Source organism: Rhamphochromis longiceps, linkage group LG3, assembly GCF_057381845.1.
Source record: "Rhamphochromis longiceps isolate RC_006_pf linkage group LG3, R_longiceps_female_GT1.1, whole genome shotgun sequence".
Lineage (NCBI taxonomy): Eukaryota > Metazoa > Chordata > Actinopteri > Cichliformes > Cichlidae > Rhamphochromis > Rhamphochromis longiceps.
The window spans coordinates 62,509,484-62,532,179 of record NC_140559.1 but is presented as its reverse complement, the minus strand read 5'-3'; the positions used below and the strand labels follow the sequence as shown (position 1 = coordinate 62,532,179).

Genomic DNA, 22,696 nt, shown 5'->3' with positions numbered 1-22,696 from the left:
TGCATGGCACATCCAACATACTGTTTTACTTTAGTTCATGACTCGCTTACCTTCAGGGTCATACGTCACATGAAAACCAAAATAATTCCAAACGCCAGATCTGAATGTTGCAAGGAGAGCTTAACTTCTGTCTTGCTAGCTTGCCCTGCGCTCTTCCTTCTGACTATGCTGTCTGTGTTGAGCGCTCAGTGGATCTGCGCTCGACAGTGCAGCCTAGGCGGAGTAGTCGAACGCAGATTCACTGAGCGCTCAACACAGACAGCATCGTCAGAAGGAAAGTTGATAAAATAAATTACAAATTTTGTATTGTCCGATACATATGCGTACCGAACCGAAAGCACTGTATCGAAGGGTTCAATATCGATATGAATATCGTTGCACCCCTAATAAATATAAATATATATATATATATATATATATATATATATATATATATATATATATATATATATATATCTGTCACAGATACTTATGTTTAAGTGAAGATTTAAGGTGATGATAGGAAATATAAATAAATGCAACTTGAATCTTTACTGAAGCTCAGTGTTTGGCACAGAGTTCATGTTCACTGCTGTAATAATTAATAATGATTAATATAATATTGGCCATATTATATTTACATTACCAAAGTGAGATGACTTTAGTCTCATGAACAACATTAGCTAATTGTTATTTACTAGCTAATCTTAAATGACTGTTCAGTACAGAAATGAAGCCCAACAATCATGTTTTACAGTCCTGTGGTCTCAGCCTCAGATACTTATCAAATCACACAAAGCTTATGTAGAAACAAATGTACAAAATATGTTCTCCTTCATTTCTGTCAAACAAAGCTGTATGAAACGTTTCCAGCTGTTAGTATCATGGTTGCTAGGCAACCTGGGCAGCGCGACGGAGGCTAGACCGTCCCATTTCACAAGCCTACAAGCCTCGCACTTCCGGCCTCAGCAGTCTTTGAGTACGCGGCCCTTGAGGACTGTTAAGGCTGCAGACCCTGAATTGGGAAACAGTCCCTGAATTGGGATACAGCCATACATACATGTTTTGGTTCGTGCAACTGGTCCGTCCGGTTATTGTCTCCCCAGAAACATTTCCGTTGTCTTTTTTCCTATTTCCGTTATGCTATGTGTGCTTTTGCAGCATTTTTCTTTTTGCAAGTGTTTTTCTTTTTGCAGCATTTTCTGAAGTTGCAGTCCGTTTGGCCTCTCAGGGCCACCGTATAGAACAGTCGCAGACTGACATCGGTCTAAGAGCTCATGTGGAGACCCGAACAATTATTTTCAAAACACTTCACGCCTGTCAGTACTTGAGTTTCTTGAGGCCCTCTAAGGCTGAAACAAAAAGCTTCATTTCCTCATATCAGAAAACATTTTCCAGCTTTGAATTGCTGAATGTTAGAACATTCAAAGACTTAAACAGTATAAATATTGAGTGCATGCTATTCCTCAACAGTCGATTATAGCAGCTCAACTCCCGTTCTCTACACTAACCTAAACCCCTTACATATGTCATTTTAACTTTTGGCAAAATTCTGAACACCTTGTTACTCACTGAAACACATTTTGCAAAGTGATGGGCATCTACAGGATTCATAGGAGTTTTCAGAGACACACAACCATCTGGTAACACCTTTGACAAGAAACAATGTGAGCAGCTGTGACAAACAGGGTTTTACCATTACTATACACTATTTCTTAAGTCAGTAAGGGAAGTACCAAAGAGTGAAAACCTTAATTTCAGCACATGCTTTGTTACCACGGTGATTTTCACTATATACTCATGTTTTTGTAGATCATTGGAGTGAGTAGCTAGTAGATCCATTTTGTTGCTGCTGTTATAAACATGTTGCATCCCCTAACTGTCGGTTTTTAGGGATTTAAATGTGTAACAAATACACCCCATGACCTGATAACTTTGTGTGGTTGTGAGCACAGCTATAACTGCTTTCATGGGTTCGTGGGTTTCCCTGAACTTTCAGAGGTTTTGTGGGTTTAGTTGGAAGCTTTTTCTTTGTGCTTTGTGAGAAGTTTACATGTGATTAAAATCTAATGATGAGCTTGTTAAGCAGAGTGGTGCTAGATCAGGTATCTTGGTGGAGAACAGTATTGTCTTTACCTGACTGAAACGCACAGCTGAACACAATCTTGGGTCTTTTCTTTACAATATAAAGCAATTATTATGATCTGTCACTATGACATGTGATAAATAAAATTAAAATAAGCTGAATCCAACTTAGAAGTCAAGGGTGAGTTGTCAAAACTTGAAGAGGTGAGTGTTCATGATCCAAAATGCACACTCATTGGAAGGTGAGGTTAAACTGAAAATGAACCATTTATTTGGACGATGAGCAAATGAAAAATGCAAGAATGTAAAGGGGATCCGAAAAAACTAACCAAAACCTATACTAGAAAAAAAACATACTAGAAATATTAGAGAGCTGAGAGTGAGGAGACATGAGGGGATGCTAATTAACACAGAGGCAAGGACTCAAATATTCAGACTTGACACAAAGACAGAAAGGTTTGTCTTAACCTGAGCAAAAAAGATGAATATTTTTTTATTTCAGCAAAAGTTCAGAAAGATTACAATAACTGTGAGCATGTGAAATTACACAGATTTTTCTGGCCAGAGTAAACAAACGTTCTCAATTATATTTTATACCCAACATGCTGCCAAAGCTAAAAAAATCTTGATTCTACATATTGCACTGAACCACACGAGCACAGGAACTTAGAAATTCTTGTTGTGGCGATGAAAAAGCAGCTCGTGTGTCAGGCTAAATTCTTTGTTTTTGCCTAATACTGTAGAAGCAGAAATCAACTTTTCATATTTATTGTGTCATCTCAAAATTATACCAAATAACTTTGTCATATTCACCCAACAAACAGCCAAAATGGTTACATACTGTCCTCTGACAACTTGAGTGGTGACCATCATTGAGATGGTGAGCTACAGGCCGTTCCTGATCTTCACCTCGCGATGCATCTGGCACCAGAAACACATGTAACAGCAAAATGCTTTACACCAGTCATCACAGCACGAGCCCTGCAGGATGAAGAGGAAGAGGAGAAGAGTGAGAGACAAGAATGAAGCACAATCGCACAATTCATAGCAATGGCCCATCCAACTATTCATGAAAACTAAGTACGCAGATGATTTAAATTTTAATTATAATTGAATAATTAAGAGGGAGGGTCAAGGCGCTAACACGTTAATGCTAATGCGCCTTGCACGGGGCAATCCGCATTAACTCGCTAACGCTGACAGGACTAATATATATATTAGTCCTGTCAGCGTTAGCGAGTTAAAACCGCATTAATGTGGCAAATCTCCATTAGCGAGTAAGCGAGGACCCATTTATGCTGTCTTGTTCCAGGAGCCCACTTCTTATCAGGGTGTCCTGGTTCCTCAACACCTCACACGGCCTTTGTTATAGGTTATCTCTCCTCAGTTTAGTTTTTAGCTAACAATAATAACCTTGACCCTCCCCCACTCCCAGCCTTACATAGATCCCATAGCGCTCTCTGATGGACTTGCGGAGCAAAGACGACACCACGCAGCATACATCCAGGACTGGGAGGCAGCAACAACAGCCGTGCTTGTTGGCTGTATCACACTGCATGCAGGGAAAACACCAAAGGGCACAGCAACCTTGACGGAAGAAGAAGAATATGCAGAAACACGTTTACTTCACTTTGAATAAGTTGTCCTTTCATTACTGGCTTGTGCATCCTGTGTTTTATATGCTGACTTCAGCCCCAACTTTAGATCCTCAGATACTCAAGACTCTCTGAATAAAAGTCTGTGGAGAGTGTTAATGCAAAAACCACTACTGTTTATAGAGTTTGCTAGATTAACTTACAAGTGCCCATATCACTGAAGCAATCACAGAGGCCAGTGCTCCACTCCCCATGGTTTAGATTAGTGGTGGTGACCGTCACTACCTGGGTGGGCTGCTGGTAGACGGCCATTTCTGGAGGAAAGAGGGTAGAAATGGAGACGCATTGAAGGGTTATAGTGGTTGTTGCTTCTGTGTACGGAGAAATCAAATATGAAAAAGATAACAGCTGGTTTGAGATATTACTGTCCATAGTGTGGATATTTTTACATTTCCTTATTAGTGTAAATCACTGCAAAAACCTTTGACACTAAAATTATGAGTATATCTTTTAAAACTCATGAACTCAGTTTATAAACTGCATTCACCTTGATCCAGGGGAACGTCTTGGTGTTCCCCCGGATCAGCTGAAGAAGGTGGGTGGGGAGAGAAAGATCTGGGCATCCTCCATTAGGCTGCTGCCCTGATGACCTGACCCCAGACAAACAGAAGGCGATGGATGGATGCTTGGATGGATGACAAGAAAATCCTAGTGTCACGGTTCTGGGTCATTCTGACCCAGGATTCTGAGTTCTTATGTTTTCGTTTAATTTTGCATTATGGATTGTTTTCTGATTCTCTTGTTGTGCTTTGTTGATTATTATTATAAATCTATGTTTCACTTTATTCTGGTTTAAGGTTTAGTTCTGTGCTTAGCCTTTGCCCGTGTGTTCCCTCTGTGTAAAGTCCGTGTTTCTTAGTCTGCGTCTTTGTGAATTGTTTCCTGTTTTATTTTGAAGGGTTATGTCTTATGTCAGCGTTACCTAGCGTCCCTCCCCCTTTCTCATTAGGTCTCATTCCTCCCAGCTGTATTCCCCTCCTGTCTCTAATTCCTTGATGACTTCCTCAGTGTATTTAAGCCCTATGTTTCTTTGTGTCAGTGTTGTGTCGTACCCTCAGATTGGCCTGTGTGTTTCTGTTCTCAGCGTTCATGGTTCAGTTTAAGTTTTGTTCCGTTTTGTGACTTGGCCTGCAATAAAGCAGTGGACTTTGGATTCCGCCTCCACGAATCTGCATATTGGGTCCTTTATCCTGCCTGCCTGCAGACAGCCTTGACACCTAGATTGAATTGCATTTAACTAACTTGTATCCAAAAAATATATGGAAACATGAAAAGTTTTAGCTAGCTTCCAGCTGTCTCATCGTTGTTTATTTCTTCAGCAGACTTTACATGTGTCTATAGCATCCCTAAAAGGTTGATGTATTTCAGTAACACAGGGGCTAACATGTTTGCCAGGTCCTCCGGGCTGTAACAAGGATCTAGGATTTTTACATCAGGCTACAAGATGTCTGATGTAAAAAATGTTGCCAAACCAAAAATGTTATTATTAACATCACTGGAATATTGTTGTGATGGCCAAACCCGTGGCCACACTCTAAAGTCGGTAACTTTTGTATTTTCATTCTTCATTTTGAACATAGTAATACATTTTAGTTGCCAATAACTTCATTGATTGGTTTGGATACATTTGTTCTATTTGTAAGCGCGCACATTTAGTTTACTTATGTATTCATACTACTTAATTTCTTTGCTTTCTGACTAACTTTTGTCTTTTTATTTCTTACCTGCCATCATCCCTGGGCATTGCTGGACAAAAAATGGTAACCAGGGTTTGAAACCATTAAATACAAAGGAAGATAATTGGACCACACCACCACTTCCTGCTGAAGGGGGGAATGTGTGTTTTCTTTACTTTAAAAACAAAGTATTTGTATTTAATTAAATATTTGAGTTTAGGGTTTAATGGGGGTTTTGATTTTCTTCTTTAGTGTTTAGTTTATTAACAAACCAGATTGTACTGCATCGTTTGTGATTTATGATTGTGTTTTGTTTGTTACCCCTCATGTGTCACAATGGTCTGATCAGCCATTATATATACCCTTGTATGTCATTTCATGTTTAGGTCAATTATGTATGTTTGGGCAGTCATTTGGTTTGTTAAGGTTGCAGTCGTTGCCTGAGTTCAGTTTTGTTTCTTTGACCTCTTTTATGAGCTCAACATTTATTAGTCTTGTAAATATAATTTTTGGGGGTTAAATAAATGGAAACTATATTTTTCTAATAATTCCGGGGCTCCTCCTGTTTTTCAACTCGGTCCATCACAATTGTAATTTGTTGAGCAAAAAATATCTGTGTGCCTTGGGTGTGGTCTCTGGCCGGCTGCAGAGGAAGGGTGATGCTGCGAGCTCCAGGGGCAGCGCAGGGGCGGGGTGAACAGGGGATGTGAATGTGATTGTGCCTCTTTATGTTCACAGTGACAGTCGGAGGGGAGGAGAGCGGACGTGACAGCGGAGCGGGAGTGTCTGTGTCCCATTGTAAAACAGTAAAACCGAATGTAAAATAAAGAAGTGCTGTCACCACGTCCGTGTATTGTACGTGTGGTCCAATGGTCCAACTTCACACTCATGTTTCCAAAACTACAGACGCAGACAAAACTTTAAAAACAACAGTTTGTTGCCCTTGTCCCACCTTTTTTGAAATGTGATCCTTCCATTTTTGCAAATTATTGCATTAATTTTTTATTTACTTTCTACTTTTTTTTATTTTTTTATTTAATCTGTCTAGCAGAGTGGGTTAAGCAGCAGAGTTGACTATGTTGGTTGGTCCATTAAAACCCTGCCAAATCGTCTCTGCCACTGCCAAATAGCTCATCCTGCTATCGACTCTGCTGTTGACCTTCTAGATGCAAGTTTCAGCATTATGTGGAGTGAGCCCTAGTACCTCTCCAAGTTGGAAACCTGCTTCCATTTCATTAACGACAGATGATTGGAAGCCACTGAACAGGACTTTATGATATAAAGTTATGCTATTTGGCAATTAGATTACGGTGACCCATCATAGCAGGCAGGAATCCCAGCGGTGATACGAATTAGAGCAGGACCCCCAAAGAAAAGAAAAAGAATCTTACTGTGTCAGGAAGTTTTGTTCTTTAGAATACAAAACAGTTTTTGTGCCACAGCATTTCAAAGCGACAGCATGAATAAAAATGTCTTATCATTATTATTAGTAGTATTATCATTATGCATTATTACAATTGGATCTCAACAATCTCTACTCACAACCTTACAAATGCAGCGCCATTTAAGGGGAAACAAACAGGCCTACCAATCGCTTAATATTTATTACCAAGAAGCATTGTTACAAAAAAGAATCAACACAATACAAATTTCCTTAGCATTTGTGCCAAATTTATATAGATGTTAATAAAATCTATCTTATTTGAAGCCTCAAAGCAAACATGTTGATCTCTATTTTACACTATAATCTGCTCCAGAGCAAGTTAGGTCTCCAGTGGTTCCCCTAGTATGAAGTGAATAACTTTTACAATATTCAGACTGCAGATAATACCTCAAGTTTCCTCAGTTGGCCCAAATTCTGGTTCGTAGGTCAGGCCTCGGGTCTTAACATTAAGCAAATCCAATATCAGAAGGCCAAAAACACTTCACATATTAATATTTGCCCCTGTGTAGTGATAACTACGTCAAAAATGCAGAAGCACTGTGTGAAAAATTAAGCACATACCATCACTGTTTTTTGAACAACTTTGACTCTCATATCTTATTGTGCATGAATTTTTGCCCACCTTTTCATTGAGGTTTGTAGGTGTCTATTTATACAGAGGTCTCACCACAGCATTTAGGTCAAGCTCTTTTCTGTTACAGTCATTGTCCTGTTGCACGATAGTTTGTATAGAATGACATTTTTCTCATACCAATTGCACCAACAAAGAAGAACAAAGAAGCCATTGTGCACGAGCGAGTGTCTGCTTTGCACGCGTTACTACAGTTTTACGCTTTCGCGGGGACACTTCAGGTTACTGCATAGAACTGAGATACACTGTGGTAGCCACAGAAACGCTGTTTAAAAATGTATTTGTTTACAACTTGAAAAATAAAGTTTGATGAATTAATTATCAACAGGCAATTAAGTAATGTTAATAAATATTGGTAATGAATACTGACAACTGTTACTGGATTCATTTAATGTTGAAGAAATATTTTAAATCAGAGGATTCTAAGGCATGTTCTGAAGCCTCTGCATTGCCGTCACATTAATCTGCTGTACAGTATAACATTTTTTACTGATTTTTAAAAAAACAAAAAACATAATGAGAAACCCACATCTTCCCTAAGAAAAAGATCAAATTGTTTATTAGCCTATTGAGTAAACATAATTTTAAAAAATGTGAACTCATATAGAATGTGTTCATGTTGTTGTTGGTGAATGTGCTTCACTAAATGAAACAGCTGTACACATCTGGCTGCAGAGCTCCACTCACTCTGTGTTCAGCTTCGACTGTAAGATTTCATCCATATAATATTTCAGGTCCTCTGAACAGACAGACTGTGGAGTGAACAGGAGAGAAGGATGTGACAGGCTGTCCTTGGTAAGGAGCTCAGTTGTCTGAACTAGTGTCTGATATGGTTGTTGATGTCATGCTATGTAAACCAAAGGCTCTTATAAGTATGTTACACACATACGTACTTGTAGCTGCTGTGTGCTAGTAATTGCTATGTTTTTAATGCTTTGCGGTTATCTCTGTGCAGCTAACCCCTGGATTAACTTCAGTTATGCCTGCTGTAGGTCCATCACTCTGGTCTCCAGTCCTGGATCTGCAGATCACAAAACTTTATCTCTGGGCTTTTTTGGCTAATTGAATATATCTGACGCACAGTCTACATCAGGGGTCACCAACACGGTGCCCGCGGGCACCAGGTCGCCCGCAAGGACCACATGAGTCGCCCGCGGGCCTGTTCTAAAAATAGCTCACCATAACAACTTACCAGTAAGCTGCATCTATTTTTATTTTTTCTTGCTATTTTTTTTTAATCACAATTGCATTGGCGTTAATTTGTTAGAGATAATATATAAAAAAAAATTTATTATTAAATATTAGATCATGATCTAATATTTAGTGCTAGCTGGTCTCCACGGAAACAGTTGCCGTGAAGACCAGCAAAGGCAAAGGTGAGGAGATGAGGAAAACATGGCGGAAAAAAGGAAGAAAACATATAATTTTCACAGTGAATGGGAGGAAGAGTTCTTTTTTACCTCTGTGAAAGATTCATGCGTGTGTCTCATTTGCGGGGCAACTGTGGCAACGGCAAAGCGGCACAACGTGGAGAGACATTTCCGAACGTGTCACACAAGCTACCATGCTAACTACCCAAAGGGCAGCACACTGCGAGCGGAAAAGGCCCGCGAATTAAAGGCAGGTTTGAGCAAACAGCAGTCTTTTTTCACGAGACCGGTGAAAAACTCTCAAAAAGCAACCGAAGCCTCATTTAGAGCTACACATTTCATGATTAAGAAAAAGAAGGCATTTTTAGACGGGGAGTATTTCAAAGAAGCAATGATGATAATTGCAAAAACTGTGCTTAAAGACGAGAAATATGGAAACGATGTAATCTCCACTCTCTCTGATGTCCAGCTGGGGGCAACTACAATTGTTAGAAGAGTGTCGCCTATGTCCGGGAACTTGGCCGATCAGTTGGATCAGGATCTGGCAAAGTGCAGTTGGTTTAGCATCCAGTGTGACGAGTCCGTCGACAGCAGCAGTACAGCACAGCTGATGGTCTTTATCCGGATGGTATTTGATGGTTTCTCCACAAAATAAGAACTTCTGACCAGAGGAGGAGCCAGACATTTGAAACACCCGGGGCTTAGCCCTAAAGGGTAGTATGCATGTGGGATTTTTTTTTTTTTTTTTTTTTGGGGGGGTGTAGAAATGACTGAAAGATTAATAGGCTCTGTTTTGAGTTTTGTTCAAAAAAGAATGACTTCATATAGGGAAATATATATATCACACATGCAGGACACCTTAAACTAGTTTTTTTAATTGAGCAGCAAGACAGAACGAAGTCGGGGCTGTATCAAGACACAGGGACTAAACCCCAATTCAACCAGACCCAGAACTGATCCAGAATTAAAACAGGACTACAACAGTTCAAAAGCAGGATTACTGAGGACTTAACCAAGACATAACCACAATCAGAACTAGATGATAGTAGCACTAAAAATCATCATAGACCTGCACTACACTTATTTATTTAATTCTACCAAAGTACAATATTTAGATTGAGAAAAGTTTATATAATTATTTAGCCTTGTTGTGCAAACAAGCCTGCAGAACTTAATAAATATAGAATTTGAAAAATAGCAAACCTAAAAAGAAACACTAGGTACGAGATACATGAGTACCTATGATACAGTGATACTTTTAGTAAGCAACCATTTGACTAACATGTGTGTCTCACCTGCTCTTGTTCATCTCTGTTCTGTCCTCATTCTCCATCTCAATCTCTGCTCCTCTCTCTCCCTCTTTGTGCTGACAATCATCAAATATACAGTTGAAACCAGATATTTACAAACTCTTCAGATCAAAACACAAACACTTTTTTAATTGTAACATCAAATCAGACTAAATGTTTATTTTTTTAGATTGATAAATATAAAAACATATTTGTTAACTTTAAGAGTAAAGAGAGAAACTGTCTGTGTTTTTTAATTGCAAATGGCACCAAATTGTATTCAAACTGAGCCACACTTATGGAGCTCCACAGTTCTTTTCCTAGTGTTTTGGTTGACATCTCTTGATTTTCCCATGTCACAGAAACAGGCTCTGTGTTTTGCCTTATATGCATCCACAGCTGTGCCACCAATTTACTCACATGGACTCTACTAACCTATCAGAAGCTTCTTCAGCTCAGAATGGAATCGTCTGGAGTTTTCTTATTAATTAACAATAAACTTAGTGTACATGTACTCCTAAATTTAATGAAAGTGATAAAAAATAGACAGCTCTGTCTCTCTTTATTCTGACATTAAACTAATTCAAAATATATTTCAATATTTATCTAAAACAAAAGTTTACTCTAAATTGATGTTGTACAGTAAAAATGTTTTATGTTTTCTCCCTAAAGTGTAAATATCTGGTTACAAATGTGAATATCCTGCTGTGTACTGAAATCCCTCTTGTTTTGCATAGAAATATACTGAACAACATACAAAGCATAATATATAAAATAACATTTACCTGAGTTTTTTCTTTGAAAGAACCCTCGAATGTCCATTCTTATGTTTCAGTACATAACTGAAACCGAATTAGTCGGGGAGGGTAAGAACTGAAAATATGAAATAAACACACGTAAGCTAAGACTCTCTAAAAAAAATAGCATTTGTTCGGCTTTTCATTTTGCCATTTGTTGATTCACTTGAAGAGCAAGTAAAATAATATTGGTCAAGTGATCAGTTTCATATCAATCTTTCGTGATGCACCGTCATATTTACATTATTTGTACGGTACGAATGATTTGCTTTGGTACCTGCTCAAACTTAAGCTCTCCTTAGTATGGCTGGCTCCGTCTCTCCAACAGCGCACTCACGGGCAGCAGCTCCCCCCGCCCCCTCGCTCAGTCGCTTAGTGCCTGAGCTTGGATCATACCAATATCAGGGGGGGATTCACGCACAGTCGTAAATTCCCCACAGTGTGCACTATGTGCTTCGAATATTGTGTGTACTTTTTGTTTTATACAGTTGTCAGCCAGGCATCTAACTATGAAAAAATTACACTCCAAAATACCCCGGGCTTCTGACAAAACAACCCGGGCTTAAGCCCCATAAGCCACCCCCACGCTCCGCCCCTGCTTCTGACACTACTGCCGCTAAAGACAACAACGAAGGGAGTTGACATCTATAACGCGGTGAAGGAGTTTTTCGCGAAGAAAAAGGTACCGTTGGAAAAGCTGGTATCAGTGACTACCGACGGGGCTCCTGCTATGATCGGCCGACATACGGGATTCATCGCTCACTGTAAAGGTGACACAGAGTTCCCAAACTTCATGCATTACCACTGCATCATTCACCAGCAGGCGTTATGCGCAAAGGTGATCGGCTTCGAGCACGTCATGACTCCCGTCGTGAAGATCATAAACAGCATCCGCTCCAGAGCTAAACAGCACAGAACATTCAAGGTGCTATTGGAGGAGCTGTCAGCTGAATATGGTGACCTGCTACTACATACGGAAATCCGATGGCTCAGCAGGGGACGGATTTTGCTTCGTTTTTTGTCACTTTTGGGTGAAATCCAGGAGTTCATGCAATCCAAAGGGGAAGACACATCTCTGCTGGAGGACACTGAGTGGACACTTGACCTTGCGTTTTTAACAGACATTACTGGGAAACTGAACCATTTGAACTGTGAGCTGCAAGGCAAAGGTAAGACTGTTGCTGACATGATTAGTGCTTTAAATGGATTTAAAGCCCAGATGAACATTTTCTCTGTGCATTTACAGAGAAAAAAGGTGCTGCACTTTCCCTCTGTGCAGATGGTGCTGAAAGACAATGCTTCTGCATCTGAGACTTTTGACAAAGTTGCAGAAAAGTACACTCAAGTCATAAACCGACTTGGTCAAGAGTTTGAGAACAGGTTTTGTGACCTTGATCAGCTTGAGCCATGTGTCTCATTTGTTTCCAATCCTTTCATGAATGTGGACACAACATGCATTGCTGAGCAACTAAGTTCAATGTTCAGCTTGGATGCTGGACAGGTGGAAATCGAAATTGTAACATTGCAAAATGACGTCCACCTCAAAGCCTATCTGGGTGCACCAAACTTTTGGTGCCTTGTTGACACAGAAAAGTACAGTGGTGTGTGCACAGCAGCTATGAAGGTTGCCAGCCTGTTTGGTTCAACCTATCTTTGTGAATCAGCCTTTTCTGACATGAACTTCATCAAGAACAAACACAGAACACGCCTCTCCGATGCACATCTGCAAGACTCACTCAGAGTTGCAGTGTCAAGTTATACCCCAGATTACAACACACTGGTGAACAGCATGCAATGCCAGGTTTCCCACTAACAGACAAAGAAAGCCATATTAGATGTTCTCAGTGGCAACATTACAGTGTCATGTCAAAGTTGAATTTAATTATTGAAAAACAAATGTGTTTGTTAAGTGTAACATGTGACAATTTGCTTTAAAATGCTGCCAATTTGGTGAAAAGTTCTGTAAAATTTGAAAGTTGATTTTTTTGTATGTTACATACATACAAAAATAATGTATGTAACAGTGCATGATTTGTTAAAATTTGTTAGTGGTAAGTGAAAATGTTGTAGAAGTGATCACTTCAAAATGTAAATACTTGCAGAGATATATAGAAATAAAGCGTTGCATATTGATATTTATGTTTCCTACCTTGTTTCCTAATTGCATTCTTTATAATTATGGTGAAAAATAATTAACATAATTAGTGTCCGTACATAGATGAATATCATTAATTATTAATGATAACACATAATTAAGTTAAACTGAGGAAATTTGTTATTTGAGAAGTGTGTGTCAAACTGGTAGCCCTTCACATTAATCGGTACCCAAGAAGTAGCTCTCACTTTCAAAAAGGTTGGTGACCCCTGGTCTACATGACCTGCACTCCCTCCGACTCTTTATTTGAAGCAGATAAAGTTAATCGGTGTATACGTTTCACCACTGATGCAGCTCTACAGATGAGCCAGTTGCCAGTGCCGTAGGCACTAATGCACCCTCAGACCATCAGAGAAGCAGGATTTGAACTTGATGCTTAAAACAAGCTGGATGGTCTTCAGCACAGAGGACAGCATTCATGTTTTCTAAAAGAAAATTCAAATTTGCTTTCATCTTTGTGTTTTGGTTCAAATCTTAAATACATCCGAAGGAAGTGTGACATCATTTAAAATACAGGAACACGGGGGCAGGCAGATATGTTGCAAAGAGACAGAAGTGCTGTACATGTAGAAAAACACTGGTAGAAAAACACTGGTTTCCTATCTGCACTCACAACCCACAGGAGAGAGAAAACGTGCAAACCAGCACATGACCACTTTTTAAATTCCCCTCTTGTTTAGTTGACATGTCGATGCCCTCCAGAGGCCAAGAAATGTACGACTCATGCTGGTCTGATTCCAAACTGCATATGCGTGCTTTACATGTGCCTGTGGGAGGAGCAAAAATGATATTCTTGACACACTGTTATTAAATTTCAAGGCTATTATCAAGTGGCATCACTTTAAATACAGCACAACTTTATTATTCATAAAAGTTGAGCTCTCTACTTTTTCCAGAAAAAGCTTTCTGTCTTTTGTTAGCTTTATTATATTCTAAATTCATTAAAATGCATGGTGGCCTTAGTACATAAGTAAAGATTGTGCTAAAGATTCCTACAGAATAGATAATCACTGTGCAACAAAGGGAATCTAGGATGAATTGGTGTGGTCGGTATGCACAAGTGGAGACCTTAACTTTATCTAAATACAGTTCTACTCTTTTTAAAGTACTGTTACTGTATAATAGCATTCAATTTTAACAATATTATTAACAGCGTCTCAAGAATATTTCAACATGCAACAACCTGAACCAGAAATGCCTTTTTGAATCAGACCGGTATAAATAATATATGTATTGGCCTCTGGAGGGCGCCCACATGTCAACTAAATAAAAGAGGTGGAATTTAAACAGGTCATGTGGTGACTTTTTCTGAACTATGATGTAAATAAGTAATCTCAAGAACAGAAAATAATTGCTTTCCTTGTAAATTGAAGATGTCCTTCTCAATGTCATCAGAGCACTCTGGAAGTCTTACATGAATTTGGAACATAGCACAAGAGGGTGTGACATCACAGCATTGTACGTCACATAACTAGCTGACCTGCATACAAGAAGTGGATGAGCAAGCATGGAAGCTTGTGAGTTCACCAGAATATTGGAGATGTTCTGTCAGTTGAGGTGAGTGCGGTGCACTTTGCTGTGGTCTTCTTGGGGAGCCAGATTGGAGCTGGCAACACAAACACTGGAAAAACTGCTCAGGAAAGCTAGCTCTGTGATTGGCAGCAGGAAGTGATTGAACAAACTGCCATCCATCATTGATATTTCTGGCAACCCACTGCACCACGTACTTCTATAAAGAGTGATTCAGATCTTTTGCCCCAATTGATAGAGGAAATGCACTGATTTCCATGACAGAATCATGTCTGTTTTTAATGCAGTTTCCTCTGAGGGCTTAAAGATCACCAACATCATGACTTTCAGCCTCGTTGTTTCCACAGAGAGATTTCTCCAGAGTCTCTGAACGTTTTGATGATATAGATTTTGATGACTCTAGATGATGAAATATTTCAAGTCTTCACAGCTTTACAGTGAAGAACATTATTCTGAAATTGTTACACAATTTGTTAATGGACGTTTTTGCTGATCAACCAAATTGCCCACCTTTCCTTCAGAGCAACTCTGTTTCTCTAAGTTGCTCTTTAAATACCTAATCATGTTACTGACCTGTTGCCAAGTAATCCAATTACTTTTAAAATGTCCCTCGAGCTATTTCTTTTTAGCACCACTTGTTTTTCCGGCCTTTTGTTGCCCCATCCGAACCGTTTTGAAACATCTTGCTGAAAACAGGCTTTTAAACACCATTCACTGGTGTAAAATACAGCGTTCTGTTGAGATCCCCGCAATTTTTTACATTGTTCTGACTCATTAAACTGCAATTTTTATATAATTTCTTCAACCAGGTAGGTAGGTAGTGTAAGTGCCAAGTTACGGCACTATTGCCTTGCCATATCAAACTTCAGCAGGGCGTCCAAAGCAGACACTCGTGCACGAATCTTGGCTTCTTTGTGTGTGCAGCTGCCGCGTTCTATGCATGAGGAATTTAATTGCACCCATGAAGTAAAATTATTTGCTCGGATTTTGTTTTTGCTTGCAGATTTGTTATGACAAAAATATAATTCAATAAGTTTGAGTTAGGATTTAGCTGTCCTGTGACTGCAAAGCAAGCCCCATCGTTAAACTTCCACCCCTGTGTTTGACAGCAGGTATGAGGTGTTTGGGCTTAAACGCTAGGTTCAATTTTTCAACCAACATGATGTTGTGCACAACGAGTAAACATCTCCACTTTAGTCTTGTCTGTCCAAATAAACCTTCCCAGACTTGTTGACTGCAACATATGGGCCTAAACTCTATTTACACTACCACCCCTTTTTCTCCAAAGACATGCATATTAGGTTAAATGATGATTATAAATTAGCTGTATACTGAAAATGCTGTAGCTGTAGATGTGAATATGAGCTAAATAAAGATGTGATTTAAAACATGGTGAGCACTGTGCACAAGACTTGAAAATTGCTACATAAATGCTAGTCCAATTGTAAAATGCATTTTTAGTTCCTTTACAGTTATGAGAGTTTAGCTAACTTCAGGTTCAATCAAGCATACTAAACAGGGACAGGAGAGGCTTGGTGTTTCTAACAAATCCTAAATTTGGCATGCAGTTTATGTCTTGACTCATTCTCACGTTGCAAGCTGCTATCTGAATTCATTTATAGTGCAAACAAAGCAAAGTTTCATTGGCTACTGTGTCTAAGATTCTATCATGTAAAGGGTATTTTCAGTTGTAGTGCATTACATGTTACACATAAAACCCATCAGCTAACATTTATCGAACTGTAAGCTAATGCAGATTAGTGTATGAAAGAATAGTCGCTAAAATGAGTTTAAAAGGCTAAACTGTAGCTTCCTTTATCCTCACTGTGCTGACAGCAATGATAATTATCACACATCTAGATCATGTTTGTCTTGAGGAAAGTACAGTTTTCCTTCAACTAACTCACAGCAGCTTACTGATGATGAAACTAACTAACCAGTATCATAAGTTCACAAAGAACTGACTGTGCTTAAGATGTTCATTATTACAAAAGGTTTTTCTTACCTTTCCTCTGATTCTGTAAGCTTTGAAGATGAGAGTAAGAACAAGAGGAATATATACCTGGAAATTTTGAGGGAAGTAGTGGGTGGGCTGAGGTTATGATTTGGAGCATGTTGTGGCTACTTTTTTTGGTAATTGTTCTACAAATATCTAGAACAGCCACAGACTGACATTAGTCTAAGAGCTCATGTGGAGAGCCTAACAATTTCTTTTTTGTTTTGTTTTTTATTAACGCACACTGTCAGTACTTGAGCCTCTTATGGCTGTAACAAAAAGCTGGACTCAAAAGCAGACTCGAGGAAAGCAACTAGGAGTTCAAAAGTTTTAGTGACAACAAGAATTTGTAACAACACGGTCACGGGGAAAGCCAGAGCAGGAAGCAGTTGTCACAGGAAGAGTGAGCACTTTAAAAAAGGAGCACAGAGTTAATCATATAGTTCCAAAAGGAGTAAAGTAGAGTAAAGCTAACTTTCTAGACAGGCATTTCAGAGGAATAGCTCTAGAGGACAACCACACATTCTCACCTTGCACATAGCAAGGAGCTGAGGTCTTTCAGCGGTAGGACAGACTCTGGTCAGGTTCCAAGTTTTCTTCAGTTCTAGCCACATAGAACTGAAGAAATGGCCACTTCTGGGAACAACAGTGGTTGGCATCCCAGGGAAACCTGATAAGGAGAAAGACCTGTAGCTCAGGAGGTGAGACAGTTATGTGCATACTCAATCCATGGCAACTGAGAACTCCAAGAGGAGAGGGTGTAGGAGCCCATGCAGCAGAGTGCAAGCTCGAGCTCCTGATTCAGAATTCATGACAGTTTGCACATTAATGGTCAAGAAACTGGCCTCCCAGCCCATTGTTCGTCAGTGCTGCTAGTTTCAGTCATTGATGAGTGACAAAATGTTTGTCCCACTGAAAACACTAATGAACAGAATCAAATTTCTGGGACAAAACGACAAGTTCAATTTTGTCTGCTGCTGCCAAAATCATGCAGACAGAAATGAACAAATAAACTTTATCCGTGGTGTGACCACAGCTATCAAAACAGGGCACAACCTATGAATAAACACACACAACATGCCTTCATTTCTTCAGATCAAAAAACTTGTCCAGCTTTGACCTGCTCAGTGTTACAAATTGTAACATTGTTGTGATGTAACATAGCGGTCTCCAACCTTTTTTGCGCCACGGACCGGTTTATGCCCGACAATATTTTCACGGACCGGCCTTTAAGGTGTCGCGGATAAATACAACAAAATAAAACTAGTACCGGTACCGAAAAAAAAGAAGATTTATTCATAACACACGTGAAAAGACCCAGGAAAACCAAGTTAACGATAAAAACGGTAACAAAATAACGCTGAAAACCGATAAAAACCCTGAAAACCATACATTTCACACCTGAGCCTCAACTCTCGCGGCCCGGTACCAAACGACTCACGGACCGGTACCGGTCCGAGGCCCGGGGGTTGGGGACAGCTGATGTAACAGATACAATATAAGAGTTATTTATCAATTTTCTTTGCCACATATCTTTGCATATATCTTGCTTTACAGTGGGGCAAAAAAGTATTTAGTCAGCCACCGAGTGTGCAAGTTCCCCCACCTAAAATGATGACAGAGGTCAGTAATTTGCACCAGAGGTACACTTCAACTGTGAGAGACAGAATGTGAAAAAAAAATCCATGAATCCACATGGTAGGATTTGTAAAGAATTTATTTGTAAATCAGGGTGGAAAATAAGTATTTGGTCAATAACAAAAATACAACTCAATACTTTGTAACATAACCTTTGTTGGCAATAACAGAGGTCAAACGTTTACTATAGGTCTTTACCAGGTTTGCACACACAGTAGCTGGTATTTTGGCCCATTCCTCCATGCAGATCTTCTCGAGAGCAGTGATGTTTTGGGGCTGTCGCCGAGCAACACGGACTTTCAACTCCCGCCACAGATTTTCTATGGGGTTGAGGTCTGGAGACTGGCTAGGCCACTCCAGGACTTTCAAATGCTTCTTACGGAGCCACTCCTTTGTTGCCCGGGCGGTGTGTTTTGGATCATTGTCATGTTGGAAGACCCAGCCTCGTTTCATCTTCAGAGTTCTCACTGATGGAAGGAGGTTTTGGCTCAAAATCTCACGATACATGGCCCCATTCATTCTGTCCTTAACACGGATCAGTCGTCCTGTCCCCTTGGCAGAAAAACAGCCCCATAGCATGATGTTTCCACCCCCATGCTTCACAGTAGGTATGGTGTTCTTGGGATGCAACTCAGTATTCTTCTTCCTCCAAACACGACGAGTTGAGTTTATACCAAAAAGTTGTACTTTGGTTTCATCTGACCACATGACATTCTCCCAATCCTCTGCTGTATCATCCATGTGCTCTCTGGCAAACTTCAGACGGGCCTGGACATGCACTGGCTTCAGCAGCGGAACACGTCTGGCACTGCGGGATTTGATTCCCTGCCGTTGTAGTGTGTTACTGATGGTGACCTTTGTTACTTTGGTCCCAGCTCTCTGCAGGTCATTCACCAGGTCCCCCCGTGTGGTTCTGGGATCTTTGCTCACCGTTCTCATGATCATTTTGACCCCACGGGATGAGATCTTGCGTGGAGCCCCAGATCGAGGGAGATTATCAGTGGTCTTGTATGTCTTCCATTTTCTGATGATTGCTCCCATAGTTGATTTTTTCACACCAAGCTGCTTGCCTATTGTACATTCACTCTTCCCAGTCTGGTGCAGGTCTACAATACTTTTCCTGGTGTCCTTCGAAAGCTCTTTGGTCTTGGCCATGGCGGAGTTTGGAGTCTGACTGTTTGAGGCTGTGGACAGGTGTCTTTTATACAGATGATGAGTTCAAACAGGTGCCATTCATACAGGTAACGAGTGGGGGACAGAAAAGCGTCTTACAGAAGACGTTACAGGTCTGTGAGAGCCAGAGATTTTCCTTGTTTGAGGTGACCAAATACTTATTTTCCACCCTAATTTACGAATAAATTCTTTACAAATCCTACCATGTGGATTCATGGATTTTTTTTTTTCACATTCTGTCTCTCACAGTTGAAGTGTACCTCTGGTGCAAATTACTGACCTCTGTCATCATTTTAAGTGGGGGAACTTGCACAATCGGTGGCTGACTAAATACTTTTTTGCCCCACTGTATATATTTGATGTCTTCAGTTTGTATCTACAATGCAGAAAGTAGTAAAAAAAAAAAAGACTGGTAGTGAATATACTACATATATATGTAGTATATTCTTCAGGATATTCAGGATATTCATGTTTCTGTAGATTGAGTGAGAAGCCGGTGGGAAATCCATTTTTTGTTCTTGTTATAAACATATTGCATCCCCTAACTGTCGGTTTTCAGGGATTTAAATGTGTAATAATTACACACCCATGACATGATAACATTGTGTGGCTGTGAGCACGCTATAACTGCTTTCATTGGTTTGACACATTGGCCGGAACTTTCTGAGGTTTTGTGGGTTTAGTTGGAAGCTTTTCTTTTGTGCTTAGAGTTTTGAGAATTCTACATGTCATTAAAATCTGATGATGAGCTTGTTAAGCAGAAAGTGGTGCTACATCAGGTATCTTGGTGGAGAACAGTATTGTCTTAACTTTACCTGACTTTTTAAAACAGACAGCTGAACACAATCTTGTATCCTCAGGTATTTCTTTACAATATAAAGCAATTATTATGATTTGGTGCTATGATATGTGATAAATAAAATTGAATTTAACAGAATCCAACTTAGAAGACGAGGGTGAGTTGTCATAATATGAAAATACACACTTTCTGGAAGGTGAGGTTAAACTCAAAATGAGCCATTTATTTGGCTGAGAAGCAAATACAAAATGCAAGAATGTAACAGGGAACCGAAATAAATGTAACCAAAACCTATACTTGGAAAAAAAAAAAACTAGAAAGACTAGGGAGCTGAGATCACTGATGCAAGGAGACATGAGGAGATGGTTACCAGTGATGGGAATAACGGCGTTACAAGTAACGGTGTTACTAACGGCGTTACTTTTTTCAGTAACGAGTAATCTAACTAATTACTGTTCCTATCGTTACAACGCCGTTACCGTTACTAACAAGAAAATGCGGCGCGGTTGAAGCTGTGTTCAGCTTAATGCACCTTATATCAGTTGCATGGAAGAAGCTGTCTATGTAAGTAATCTGGGTGCTACAGCTTTAAGTAGCTGTGCGCGCTCCTGCGGACAGCAATCACTTTCTGGTAGACAAATCACTTTTTGGCACAATACCTGGAGCTAAGGGGGGAAATAATTGCATGAGTGCCACTGTTTGGCTGAAGAAGAATATAGTCGTGGTAAGCCAATCACATGACCACTTTAAGATGACAAAGCAACAAGGTGATCTATACCAGCTTTTAAATTGTGTTGATATGGCCATGTAAAACCAGAGTCATGATAAACAATATATACACCGCATTTTTTCTTCAATAGTTTCATCACGTTTACTGTCTAAGAGCGCTAGCAAGCACTCTCTGCTTATGGTTAATGGTCTGTATTTGAATAGCGCTTTACTCAGTCCCTATGGACCCCAAAGCGCTTTACACTACCATTGTACCCACAGCTGCCCTGGGGCGCACTGACAGAGGCGAGGCTGCCGGACACTGGCGCCACGGGGCCCGCTGACCACCACCAGTAGGCAACGGGTGAAGTGTCTTGCTCAAGGACACAACAACCGAGACTTTCGGAGCCGGGGTTCGAACCAGCAACCTTCTGATTGCAAGGCGAACTGCCAAGTCTTAAGCCACGATGCCCCCCCCCCAAAAAAAACAAAAACAAAAACGGCCCGTCGTTTTGGTGGAAGAATGTACCATGTCAACCAATCAAAAAATGATATGGCTTATCATTTTTCCCCCTTCACATGTTTCTCCCACTGAAACTTTTTGGGACAAACTGACAAGTTCAATTTTATATTTTTCATATCATTTTACAGAGCTGCCAGCTCCAATGTTGATGCTTTAAAATCTCACCACTACATGTAAACGTCTTGATCCTACCCAATTCAATTACCTAAAAAACTCTTATTACAATCTTCAATCATATCAAAGTGTTTATCAGAGGGAAAGTATGATTTCTAGGACACCTGAGCCTAACATTAGCTGGCATAATGTTACCTTATAACCAGTTGCTGTTGTTTAGTCGGCTTGTTATCAACTGTCCAAAGACGGGAAGGTCACACGTCTAATCTGCTGACAATAAGTGACTGCAACAATATCTGGAATAAATAAACATGTTTATGTATGTTATTGTGTTTGAGCCCTGAGTTCAGTTCAAGAGATGAGGCTCAAGGTGAGAAAGAGTTGATGAAAATGTACATGTACAAATGTTAACTACCCATATATCATTCGAAAGAGTTGTGATCTTTAAATTAAAAGCAACTTATAAGGTGTATGTCACTGATCTTTAGCCACAAAGGAAATAGGCAGAACGGCGATGTCCATCTCAGCCATTGTATTCGAGCCTGTTCTCACTTGGTCCGCATAATATACCGATGATTTGTCACGTCCCGAGGCGTTCCTCATGAACGCGCCGGGTTGTAGATGGAATCCAATAGATAGATGCTTCCAGCAGTAATACACGTTCCAGCTGTGTATTCCAGCCCTGACCTGATTCCTAACCTTCCTACTTTTCAATAGTATAGGAACTACAAGTAAACCAGCAGTTTGAGAGTGAAGTGTTCTTATGGGGTGATATGGTACTATGAGGTCTGGCGTGGAGTCAACAATCTGTCTCTGAACATGGGCAAAACAAAGACATAATTGTCAACTTCAGGAGAGCACAGAGAGATCACTGTCCACTGAATATTGATTGATCCTCGGTGGAGGTTGTCAAGAGCACCAAATTCCTTGGTGTTCACCTGGCAGATTACCTTTCTTGGTTCATCAACACCAGCTCCATAAGTACGAAGGCCCAACAGTGTCTTTACTTCCTGTTGAAGCTGAGAGAAGCCCATCTCCCACCATCAATTCTCACCACCTTCTACAGAGGGACTATTGAGAGCGTCCTGAGCAGCTGCATCACTGTCTGGTATGGTAACTGTACCGTATTGGATC

General features: G+C 40.0%; 2 protein-coding genes across 2 annotated transcripts in view; one reads left to right on the top strand and one right to left on the bottom strand.

Moving 5' to 3' along the window:
• LOC146675647 (protein NLRC3-like) overlaps positions 1-22,696 on the top strand; it is a 340,816-nt gene that overhangs the window by 174,380 nt on the left and 143,740 nt on the right. The gene's annotated exons all lie outside the window — the stretch shown is intronic.
• Positions 2,539-5,459, bottom strand: LOC146675654 (placenta-specific gene 8 protein-like). Its single transcript, XM_085400665.1, has 4 exons — positions 5,444-5,459; positions 3,863-3,973; positions 3,506-3,651; positions 2,539-3,045 (listed from the first exon to the last, which is right to left on the bottom strand). The coding sequence occupies exons 1-4, from the start codon at positions 5,451-5,453 to the stop codon at positions 2,950-2,952; spliced, it is 363 nt and encodes a 120-aa protein (XP_085256791.1). The 5' UTR covers positions 5,454-5,459; the 3' UTR covers positions 2,539-2,949.